We start from the raw sequence: 12,266 nt of genomic DNA, 5'->3' as shown, positions 1-12,266 counted from the left end.
CGCCGCCGCGCGGCTCTGACGTCATCTCGCTGCGGCGCTCCAACGTCAGGGCTGAGCTGCCGGCGCGGCTGCCGGTGTGTTGCCGCTCGCCATGGCGGAGGTGAAGGTGAAGCCGGAGGTCCCCGACCCCATGGATATAGAGAGCAGGTGCGGGGCTGGTAGTGCCGGGGAGGGGCAAGCCGGTGAGAGGCGGGGCGGCAGCGTGTGTGTGTGGGGGAAGAGGGCCGTGAAGGGACAGGGTGCGCTGGGAATCTGTGGGGACTGGCAGGAAGTGTCCTGGGGGGAGGTGGCAGTGATGTGAGGGGAGTAGTTAGGGCACCGGACGTGCTGGAGCCTCGGGAGGTGATGGTCCGGGAGGAAAGGCTTGCTGGTGCTGGAGGGCACTGTGAGCCTGGAGCACAAGTCTGACGAGGAGCGGCTGAGGGAGCTGGGGCTGTTCAGCCTGGAGAAAAGGAGGCTGAGGGGAGACCTGATCGCTGTCTACACCTACCTGAAAGGAGGTTGTAGCATGGAGGGGGTTGGTCTCTTCTCCCAAGTAGCAAGTGATAGGACAAGAGGAAATGGCCTCAAGTTGTGCCAGGAGAGGTTTAGATTGCATATTAGGAAACATTTATTTACAGAAAGGGTTGTCAGGCATTGGAACAGGCTGCCTGGAGAAGTGGTGGAGTCATCATCTCTGGAGGTGTTTAAAAGGCATTTAGATGAGGTTCTTAGGGACATGGTTTAGTGCTAGAGTTAGGTTAGGTTATGGTTGGACTTGATGATCTTGAGGGTCTCTTCCAACTGAAATGATTCTATGATTCTATGTGTTTTGTGCTGGGGCTGGGAGGTGCTGAGGTGACAGTGAGGGATGTGGTCTGGTTACCTTCTGCTGTCCTGGTGTCTTTCTCTTCTTGGAAAATTTTACAAAGGGGAATTGCAACTTTTCTGCATTAAATTAGTGGATTCTAAACAGGATTTCATCAGTATTTGCAATTGCTGACTCGCTAGCAATTCCTTCCCATCAGAAGCTTTTGTATAATGAAGCTGCAGGGAGCTCTAAATCCATGTACTTATTAATGAGAGCAACATAAAAGTAAAATGGAGCACCATGCTCAGTGTTGTCACAAAGAGTAAAGGTAGTTTGTCCAGCAGTTGCAGAGGTGTGTTTGTCAGCACAGGGAGTAGATGCTAAGTTCCTTCGATAGATATGACTGAGAAACAGTTCATTGGTACTTTTTCCCTGAATCATTCTTTTCCCTCTCTTCCATTCTGACTCTAATACTGTTTGGATTTGGGTTTGGATGCAACAGAACATGATTTTAACCTTGTTTTGATCTTCCTCCAGGATTATTGAGCTGTGTCATCAGTTCCCCCATGGTATCACAGACCAGGTGATTCAAAATGATATGCCTCACATGGAAGCCCAGCAGCGAGCCATGGCGATCAACAGGCTGCTCTCAATGGTAGGGTAATCTCGCCTTCCTCGTGTTACTTCAGCCAACCCAGAGCATTCTTCGTACACACAGTTGGGCAGGGCTAGCAAATTAATCCCTTTGGATTTAGTGGTATTTGCTATAATGTACAGTTATTAATACCATAACTTACTTTTGCTTACCATAAGCACTTACGATTACCAAAGCCACTTAAAACATACCTCAACTTAGTCTTTCCATGCAGTTATACAAACTTACCATGAAACTATATATCCCTAGGTGAGGAAGCTACCACAGAGAAGTACATTTGGTTTTTTATGTCTAAAGTTCTTTGATCATCTTTTCCCTGTGCATTTCATTGTAAAGCAGCATGTGATACAATAGTCTAATGTAACTGTCAGATGCAAGTGTAGTTGCAGTGGTTCACCAGTTGGTGAGACAGCCACAGGTGATAACCACAAGGTCGATTAATGATGGGTATAAATAAGCTAGAGGATGTTATTAGAATGGATGTTATTCCTTGCTCTCATAGGTGGTCTTCTCTGAACCCCTCACAAAATCCCAAATTGTAGATTATTCTGATAATAAGCAGTTGAAACACCTCAAGGCATTTTTTGCATCTCCTACAAATGTCCCACCTCTTGCTGGGCATTTGCCTTTAGTGTATCAGGAATGAGCCTAAGGTAGGAGCAGGGATCACTGTCAAGTTCTGCCATATGTTCAGGAACAGATAGGAGCTCTTTAGCCATGTTAGTTCAGTGTGGCATAAACTTGAGTATCAGCTAAATGTTCAGGGTCTTTAAGGATCAAGGTTCCTTTCAGTTCCTTAGCTAGCTGCTTCAGGGGCATGTGAAGTCAGGAGACTGAGTGGTGCAGTGGGGAGAGCATTGTTGAAAAGCGGGGCTTTCTCAGAAAGAGCAGTGTTGGAAAGTATCCAAACTGAGTGAAGTGCAGTGTTTTTGTTTTGTTTAATAGCAGAAACTTCTTAGCTTGGACTCATACTAGGTGGCAGTGGAAGGAGTTTAAATCTCTCTCTTTGTAGTCTTTCTATTATAGTTATGAGATTTATCAGCATATTGGATATGAGCTTGTGTGTTCAGTACTTTTTGAACTGGCTGCATTACACAATGAAGAATTCTCTAGAATTTTTTTAAAATAGATGCCTTGGGGCATGGGGTGTGTGTGGGGAGATGTAGTAGGTACCTCAAACATGGGGAAAAACTGCAGAGAGCGCTCAGACTTTATAAGCATCAGGTACTTCACCTGAGATCAGCTGCAAGTACTTCAGCTGTAGAAAAGCATTGAAGGCGATGGTCTTGAGGTATGAGCTTTGATCAACCACATAATGCAAATCTATAAGAAACAAGGCTGTAACTATGGGGAAAAGATGAGCTGGCAACGAAAGAGTGAGTGTTAGTTAATGCTGTTATGCACAACTGTGTTCTTGGGCTTGTCTAATTTCTTGCCTCTTCTGAATAGGAACTAAAAATTTGCCTGGCCTAGGCACAAGTTTCAAGGGCAGAACAAATGTTTTGTGTGTAAGAAGTGCTGGTAATTTGCCTCTGAGAGGCACTATCAATCCTGGCTGGCAATTTTCCAGTGGTTTCTAGTTAGTAAAAAATAGAACTTTGCTACTGGGACTCAGAATTGTTCAAAATTTGTGCAGTAGAGCTCCAACGTGATTTCTGGGTAGCCATGCAAATTAGCGTTTTGTTGGAAAGCAAGAGCAAAGTATACAAGAATGTGATGTCCCTTGTACAATGGTGAAAGTTAGGAGAAATAGTAGGAAGTGCATGGATGTTGTGGGAGGGGACAGAAACTGCATTTGTTATTTCTGACAGCTGATGATAGATACTTGTAGGCGGAATAAAATATCCTCAAGGGTATTACTATACTTGTAGGGAAAAAAATATCCGCACAGGTATTATTGTTTCTAGTGGTTAGAAATGTTAGTTTTTCACTTTTTTCAGTTGACATGCAATAAGGTTTTTAATTTGGAATATTAGAAAATTCTTGCCATGTTCTGAAACAAGTTATTTGAAGGAAAGTAAATGCATTGTGCCCATCTCTTCTAGGGGCAACTGGACCTTCTCAGGAGCAATGCAGGTCTCCTATATAGAATCAAAGAGTCTCAAAATGCAAGGTAAGCCTTGTATTTGCTAGATGAATATATTTGGAACACAATTCTGCAACTCACGTGCAGTATTGCTGAGAATACACTAAGTAATGTAATATGGATTCTGTAACATGGGTGGGTGTTACAGAACATAACTGCTTGTTTCTGGAGGGTAGACTTAACTCCTCTGAGCTGATCCTGAAAACTGTTTCAGGTATAGTGGTTTCTACTGAACAGAGGGTCCCGTGAGACTACAGTTCTAACTTGCTAGCAAAGTTCCTGGTCCAGATGACAGCAAAGTCATCTGTGCAAACATATGTATATGCTCAGGTGAAATCCAGCTGAAGCCTGTCCATACCCTTTGCAAACTGTGATTCTGTGGTCTTCCTCACTGCTCATGTTACTGGATCAGCACTCATATTTACAGCTGTTCCAGGAGGCCGCTTGAACTACTGCTCATGCTCTTTGATTTATTAAAATGTATCTTCAAATCGTGTCTTGTATTGCCTATGTAAATCTGAGCAGAAGATGCCTAGACATACTCTGGAAAGGAATATCCTTCAAAATTACTTTCGATGCAGGTGTGTCACCCTCTCTTTCAAATGCATTAGAAAAAGATTGCTGAGTTCAGGCTTCCTCAGACTAGTGGAAAGGCACGTCTTAGAGTTGGGAGCACACTACTGTTCCTTTGTAGACATTCTGTCTAGAGACAGATCATCCTGAAATATGCTCTGTGCTGTGTTTAACCTTCCACAGTTGTGTTAATATGTGACTCTGAGTTCCCAACCGTTATGACAAGTTGAGCGACTCCTGCTTAGCCGCTTTTATTTCATGCTGTACTCTTTTTTTTTTTTTTTTTTTTTTTCCTCTCTTTACTATGGCTTCTTGCCGGCAAGTTTGGCTTGATCCAGAGAGGTTTAGTGTCATGTATTGTATTTGCCAATGGCTAGCTATTGTGTAGTTGTTTTTTGTTGTTGTTTTTGTTTGGTTTTGGTTTTTTGTTTGTTTGTTTTGGTTTTGTTTCTTTTTTCCTTTGTGCATTATTTTTTCCATAGTACTTAGTTTAAAACAAATCCAATTTCTTTCAAATTTTGGACCTCACAAAAATCCTGATGTCTGTCTTATTTTACAGTAAAATGAAAGGCTCTGACAATCAAGAGAAACTGGTTTACCAAATCATAGAAGATGCAGGCAACAAAGGTAGTTTAAATAAATTATAACTGTGTATGGTACTAACTCTGTTTACTTAAGGAAGTGTTGCTGTCCAGACTTTTAAATGCTTGTCCAGACAATACAAATACAAAATCTAGAGTCCCTATACCAGATCTGTAGGTAGTGTTTCATGTGTCCACTTTCTAAAAACAAAGGAGAAGATGACACATTTCTCTATTAAAATAACAGCCTGTCCTGGTTGACTTTTGAGGGGGGCTCTTTCAGAATATTTGGAATATGAACTACCAGTTATCTATGGGACTGTCAAGCTGAGGAATCTGCAAACACAAACTACTTAAAATAAAATGTGATATCTGTATTGGATTTAACATCTAGTAACTAAGCTTTCTCAGCAGTTGTTGCACACTATGGTTGAGAGATGGCAGGTAGTAGATGGCTGTCATATTTCTGCTGAAGCAAACACAAGTTACCTAAAAATGCAAGAACGTTTCTCTGATGTATTCATGTTGGCAGTGAAATGGGTCCCACTTGTAAGAGCTCTCAGAGGAGAGGCAGAGGGCAGGACAGTGTGGTGGTTGTGGTATGCATTTCTTGGTTTTGTCAGGGTTGTTGGTGGTTTTTGTTTGTTTATTTGTTTGTTCCATTCCCTTCTGTCCCTTCCCTCCCTTCTGCTTTGCCAGGAGTGGTAGGATTGAGGATACATCCTGTGGTTGGCAAGCGAGTCAAGCAATGCTGTGATATGACTTTTGGTTTGTATGTACAGAAATACATGGTTTCTTCTATTAATTTCTGTTCACTTCTCTGTTTTTAAACAGGTATTTGGAGCAGGGACATTAGATACAAAAGTAATTTGCCTTTAACAGAGATCAACAAGATTCTGAAAAACTTGGAAAGCAAGAAACTAATTAAAGCAGTTAAATCTGTGGCAGTGAGTATTTTGTGACTTTTTGCTTTTTAACCATTTCAGACGTTTGCTGCATGCTGTGTATGTTTGAACAGGAGACTGGGAGCAGAGAAACCTCATTCTCCCTACAGCTTTCTCACTGACTATGCACCGGTATTTGACTCTTTGCCTTTAGTATGCAGGTTTGAGGTGCAACAGATACAAGAGGCTATTATGTTTGTTTAATAATCAACATACTTCTAACAACCTGATTAAAAATCTAATTAATAAACAAATCACTATTAATATACAGTTTTATCACTCTTCATACCACTACTAATTAACACCATTACTATCAAATTGTGATTTTAGTTCTTTTAATTCTTTATCGCTGTTGTTATTTCTGTTAACAGAACTTTATCACAAACCTCTCGTGGCGCTTACTACTAATCTGCAGTTCTATCACCATTTTCTCTGCTCTTCCATACCTGAGCTTTAGGACATAAAACTAGGGCAGAATCTGGTGAGTTTCCCTCCAGCATCCCAATGGGCTTAATTCCTGCAAGTCTGCAGATCCTGACTTCTCTTGTTATTTGATTTTTATACCTTACTCTCCTTTCTTGTTTCTTAATTCTCTTTTCTGCCACCTGTTATTCCTTTCTCCACTAGTCTCCACCCAGATAAGCAATATGCAATAATTACTTCTTCTCCATTGGTCCCAATGTTGCTGTACCACAATTTGGTATTTCTGAATTTTCTGAAGCAACCTCAGCATTTTACATGGGACTAGTGATATGGTTACCTAGCTACAAGTGGTCTTGCAAGGTTCCTCTTACCTGCAGATCCTGAAACTCCCTTCAGTTATCTCGTTCATGCTGGATTTGTATTGTTTACTTCAAACAATTTCTAAAACATTTGATTCTGTTTTAGTCTTGGTTCCTCTGTTTTGTTCCAGTTATTCAAGTACTTTCTTATGTGCCAACAGTCCATCTACTAGAGTAGGGCTTATCCTTTTCGTGCTTGTTTCTCATTCATGCAGCATCCTGCTATCCCTTACCTGATTAATTACAAGTCATTGGTATTAGCATGTTCTTTGGACATTCTGCTGGCTTCCAGCTGAGATTTTGTCTTTTGCAGGGCCTGGTACGCCAGGAAGATCACTTGTTTGTAAACTTTTGGAAGTTTTATGTTGTGTGCCTCTTCTATGTGCCAGTCTCCTCTGCACTGTAGAGGCAATACATTGGCATGTGTAGGTGTGCATTTTTTGGAGGGGGCAGAGGGGAGTGAGAGGTGAGGGTAACTTTCTAAATAAAAATAAAATGGAGATAGAGAAGTTGAACATAGCAGTAGCTTTTTAATGTTCTTGTGACAGATGCTGGCTTTATCTAGGGGATGTAACGCTGCTAACATTGCTTCAGTGGTTGCTGAGTAGTCCTCTGGACAACAATTGTCCTTTAACTGACTACCTAGATCAGGACCCAAGCAGCATTCCCATTCACCCTGTCTAGGTGTGGCAGTAAGGACTGGGCTCACAAGAGTTAACTTTAGCTGCAGGGTTTAATTATGTAAGAGGTCTTCTATCATCAGTGCACAGGTTGAATCCTGCAGAAATAGCTGAAAGCTTCTCCATTAAGTTTGTCTTTGGCATCTAAGCACACCTTTCTGCCCTTCTTTGACTGTGGAGGGGGATTAGAGTCAATAGGCTAAAATAAACCTCATTGAAGAAGATCTCAGAGTTTAGTATTGTGTGTACATTGTTAGGAGGATTCTGTCTTAAAACACCATGTTATAAAATGATCAGGAATCTAAAGGTATTGATCTTCTCTTTATCTCCACGTTAAGGATAGCTCGAGTCAGCTGGATTGCTGTGCCCTAGATTTTAGGAGTAGTGAACTAAATCTCATTTGCGGAAATCTTCTTAAATCTTCCTTTCAAATGGAACTTTCAGCTGTTAAGAGCTGTGTGCTTTTCTCCAACAGGCATCCAAGAAGAAGGTGTATATGCTCTATAACCTGCAGCCGGACCGATCAGTGACTGGTGGGGCTTGGTACAGTGACCAAGACTTTGAGTCTGAATTTGTGGAGGTGTTAAATCAACAGTGTTTTAAATTTCTACAAAGTAAGGTGAGTGCCACTACTAAAGTCACCTTCCACTTGTTTTGTGCAAGTAATTATTTTCTTCATAAAACCAGTGACAGGCAAGGCTTAAGTTTTCCATAGTGTTTTCCATAAGTGTGGCCATTGTTATAACTGGATTGGCAAATCTGTACTGGACTATTGTTTTTGTCGCAGCAGATGTGATGGTGTTGCATTTTAATAATGAATATTTTCACACCCTGTACACGGAGCGAAGCGTTCCGTCTCCAAGGTCCAATGACAAGCTAGGCAGCAAAGAACACAGGACCAAAAAATCTAGCAAAAGTCACTGCGTTCCCTGCAGAGCTCCTCGTTTCTGAGAGGGTACAAGGCAGTAGTCAGCTCTGCGTAGAAGACAATTTTCTCTAGTTTAACTGCCGGATAAGCCTGCTTGCCATTAAATAAATCCTATGCAGATTGCAGCATTTCTCTATTCTATTAAAATGTATTTTAACTGGTGCTAGGTACAGCAGAAGCTTTTTTTGTCAACAGAATTCCAAATGCTAGTATTCCTTCATATCAGTCTAAATCACTGTTTACATTTTGTGGCATATCTAGTGTAAAATTATGCTTAGTTGTGCACTGCTCTGTCTTGCCTATATCAGTTTTAAGGACATAGGTTTAAATGCTAAATAAAAAAAACATGTCTGAGGAATGGTTTCAAAGTCAACTTTTATATTTGAGTCTGCCTGAAACTGAACCATGAAGGAGGCTCTTGGCTGTGAGTACTGACTGTAACACATCTTTGCTTTTTTTCTCAGGCAGAGGCAGCTCGAGAGAGCAAACAGAACCCTATGATACAGAGAAATAGCTCATTTGCCTCATCCCATGAGGTGTGGAAATACATCTGTGAACTGGGTATCAGTAAGGTCCGAATAGATTAATCTTGCTACGGTCAAAACTGTCAGTGTATAACTAGCTGCAGGAGTTGGGTCCTGCAAATTTGGTCAGGGTCCAATAACTGCTTTAGTACCCTACAGATACTGTAATGGAGGTGGGCTTTGCTACTTTATTGCTTTTTGAGGAGGGTGAGTGGTGATGCATGGGATTCTGTGGTAGTTTGTACATGTGGGTTTGTAAAGATGTATAGAAGAATTTGCATTCACATGCTTGCTGATGGAAACTGGAATAAGTATTCCTATAACAGTCCCAACTGGGATATATTTAATGGTTTCTCTAAAGTCTGCCTATGCACTCCAAGCAGTTTTAGGGGAGGGAAAAAAAAAAAAAAAAAAAGAAAAAAGATTAAAAACACCCTGCAATTATTGGTCACTATCAACAGGCCTGTCTTCAATAGTCTGGGGTTTGTTTGTTTGTTTTTCTTCTTTCACAATAATTTTCTTGTAAAACTGGAAATGTATTGTGTTAGGATGATGTAGACACCTGAGGTGCATAGGGAAATTCTTTTCGGTAAGCCAAGGCTAATGTAATCCAAAAGTGCTTGGGAGGTAGGAGGTACTGGTGTTTGCTTTACTTCTTGTATCTGCACAACCCCATAGAGTGCCCCAGCGAGAGCGGTGCCTTTTTCTGGGCTAGGTTAGAACACGAAGGGTTTGTTACGCATGGTGTTTGCTCGTTTCCTCCTTTCAAGACTAATTGGCATGTGTCTTTCCTAATACTTATTTTGCAAATTATTTCATAGGTAGAGTTGTCAATGGAAGACATTGAAACCATTTTAAATACGCTAATATACGATGGAAAAGTGGAGATGACTATTATTGCTGCAAAGGAAGGGACAGTAGGCAGCGTGGATGGACAGATGAAGTTGTACAGAGCTGTTAGTCCTCTCATACAACCCACTGGATTAGTCAGGACACCCTGTGGACTCTGTCCTGTAAGTAACTAATTCTATATATAAATATGTGGGTGCCTGCAAATTTTGAATACAATCCTGTGAATGGCTAGCCAGCACAATGCAAGGTTATGCCCATGAGTAATCCTCGTGGCTTTCTAAGCCAGCTGTGCTTATGAGTGGTATCTGTGATGCCTTAGCTGTGGTGTAAGAGGCAGGGTCTTTGGTTTAGACCAGGATGTTTCCCACTTACATGTTGTCACTTTACCCTATTGTATGTGAAAGGGCGCTGTCAAGTGTAGCCCATTCCAAATTACGTTGTTATATTTTCCCATCCCAAGTTTGCCTATTTATATTTTTTAACAAGGTAACTTATTTCTTTCTAGCTTTTGGCCTCTCCTGCTTGGATTGTAAACTGATATGTGGGTAAAACTTGCCACTGTGCCTGTTCGCGTCATTTACTACAGCAGGGTCTGTTTTGCTTTGTTGTGCTCACATTATTCTTCCTCAGAGCTGGCACTGGACTTTCTAGATTTTGGTCTCTGTTAGACTACTGCTTTTCTACTGGGGAAGGAGCAGAAAACATGCAAGCATGTTACCTACAGTTAGATCATGCTATATATATATATAATTACTGACACAGGGCTTTCTTTTGTAGGTTTTTGATGATTGCCATGAAGGTGGTGAGATTTCTCCATCAAACTGTATTTATATGACAGAGTGGCTGGAGTTCTAAAGTGAAAGAAAACTGTGAACTCAAATTTGTGCTTCACAGCCAAGGTGACAAAGCAACTTGTTTTTTTAAAAGTGGACTTATAAATTTGTGAGCAGCTTCAGGACACGGAGTGACTTTGTTTTCAATGAAACATAAAGCAGCAGCCTATCTGTGTGAGCAGTCCTGTGAGTGGACTGGAAATCGAGTCAGCACTGAAGATCAAAGCTGAAGTGGAAAAGTAGATCCATTCTTGTACTAAAAATTGGTTGTGTGACTTGAAAACAGCCATACAACAGCTGGGTGGTGATGCATTGCTTCCAAGTACTGTGTTGAGCACTGCAGGAACACTTATTCTGAATGAGAGAGAAGAAGTCATTAGCAGATCAGAAAAACTTGCTAATGAGCGTTACCAAGAATGAGATCTCAAACTTTGCTTTCAGACTAATGCTACTGATGAGTGCTTAAGTCTTAAAGCTGACAGTTTTCTCCCATGATAGCTGCCATCTAATGGAAGACTAAGAATCTGACATGGGAAAGATCCTAAATATGTCAAACAGAACTCAGTGATTCTTTATTATCTTTCTTACCTGCCAATTTAGCATTAAAATCCTGATTTTTCTCATGTACGTCTGTGCTTCATTTCCTCCATTGTTGCCATTGCCTGGTGATGCATCTATTGTATTTATTCCTTCATCAGACAGCTACAAGATCACCATCAAATCTGTATTGGTATGTTCTGGCAGATGCATCATGTACATGTGTTGGCTGAAATTTTAAATAGAAGTATTCTGGGAAGATGTGTTTTTCGGAAGAGAAAAGTAGTTCTTCTGGCCTTATGGAACAGAAAAAAATTTTATAGATTATCCGAATAGCCTGAGGGTTGTAAAATATGCCAATGACAGTTGTGTGTATATAAATATGGCCTCTGGCCTTTGTTTGTAGTCTGAGAAGTGCATTATACTGGCATATCATCAAAAAGCACAATCTTCCTGTGATGTGGAGCCAGTTTGTGTTTCTCTGAAGTGTGACCTCTCCTTCTCTGTGTGACTCTGGACTGATGAATTAGCAATAGCATGCAGACTGTGGTGGTGGTTGTAAGCCTCATGCCCAGGGCATGCTGGGCCATGGATCTCTTGAGACAGCTGTGTCTAATTTCCCCTGCCTATCTACATCCATCTGGCAGTATGAGAGGGGTGATACTGCCTTTGGAAAATGTAAGTTCAAATCCCACTTGGGAAGTAAACAGATTTTTGTACCAACAATGTTATGCTAATTAGTTACTGCACCTCTTCCTTAACCTATAATCAAGCAACCTCTAGGGGAAAAAAGGTTCCTTTTTCATAAATGAGAACATTGTGCATATATGGTACAGCCAGCTCTCCACCATCCAGAACACCAGAGGGCTGGTTGAAGTACTAGGAGGCAGAGCAGTGTAGGCGTGAGCTGTGCAGAGACAGTCTGGTCCCAGTACAACCTGCTACGTGTGGCTTAATCTTGCTGGATCTCTACACAACCACGCAGTATCTTCATGATAGCCTCCCAGCACTGGGAAACAATTAGTGGGCCAAGCACAACACTGGACCTGTTGCATCTAGCTATTTTCAACATTCTCTATCTGAAAATAAGCCCTCCTGGACACTGTTGGGAGGGCAATGGTCAAGGAATTACCAGCATGCCAGGTGAATGGTGGGCTAGCATAGCTGTTTCAATACTGTCCAGGAGTTTGCACCTTCTAAAAGCAGTCTGGATCCCATATAAGTTCAAATCTTGCTCAATTCCTGTTTTTCTACTTATAGTGTGGGTTGTGAACAGAAGGCTAATGGTGCTAAGTGCTGTACTCATAATAAAAAAAAAAATGGTTCCTGTCCCATACAGGGACGGTATAGATACAGAAGCAAAGGTTCCTTGTTTGTGAGTAGGCTGCTGTCTCCAGCTGGAGCAAACAACTGATAGTGATAAGCTGCCCATGAGAGGAATGTGATTGTATTAGCTAGAGTGAGCACCCACAGCTGGCTCGCTCTTTTGTTGCAGCTTTGT

General features: G+C 41.4%; 1 protein-coding gene across 1 annotated transcript; it reads left to right on the top strand.

Annotated features, from left to right (window-relative positions):
- Positions 1-51: 51 nt before the first annotated feature.
- On the top strand, positions 52-10,851 carry POLR3F (RNA polymerase III subunit F). The gene is made up of 9 exons (XM_065632239.1): positions 52-147; positions 1,328-1,445; positions 3,491-3,558; positions 4,664-4,731; positions 5,520-5,632; positions 7,567-7,710; positions 8,484-8,591; positions 9,365-9,556; positions 10,173-10,851. The coding sequence occupies exons 1-9, from the start codon at positions 92-94 to the stop codon at positions 10,248-10,250; spliced, it is 945 nt and encodes a 314-aa protein (XP_065488311.1). The 5' UTR covers positions 52-91; the 3' UTR covers positions 10,251-10,851.
- Positions 10,852-12,266: the final 1,415 nt, after the last annotated feature.

The sequence above is a fragment of the Caloenas nicobarica genome, chromosome 3 (genome assembly GCF_036013445.1).
Source record: "Caloenas nicobarica isolate bCalNic1 chromosome 3, bCalNic1.hap1, whole genome shotgun sequence".
Lineage (NCBI taxonomy): Eukaryota > Metazoa > Chordata > Aves > Columbiformes > Columbidae > Caloenas > Caloenas nicobarica.
This window is presented reverse-complemented; position numbering and strand designations above follow the sequence as displayed.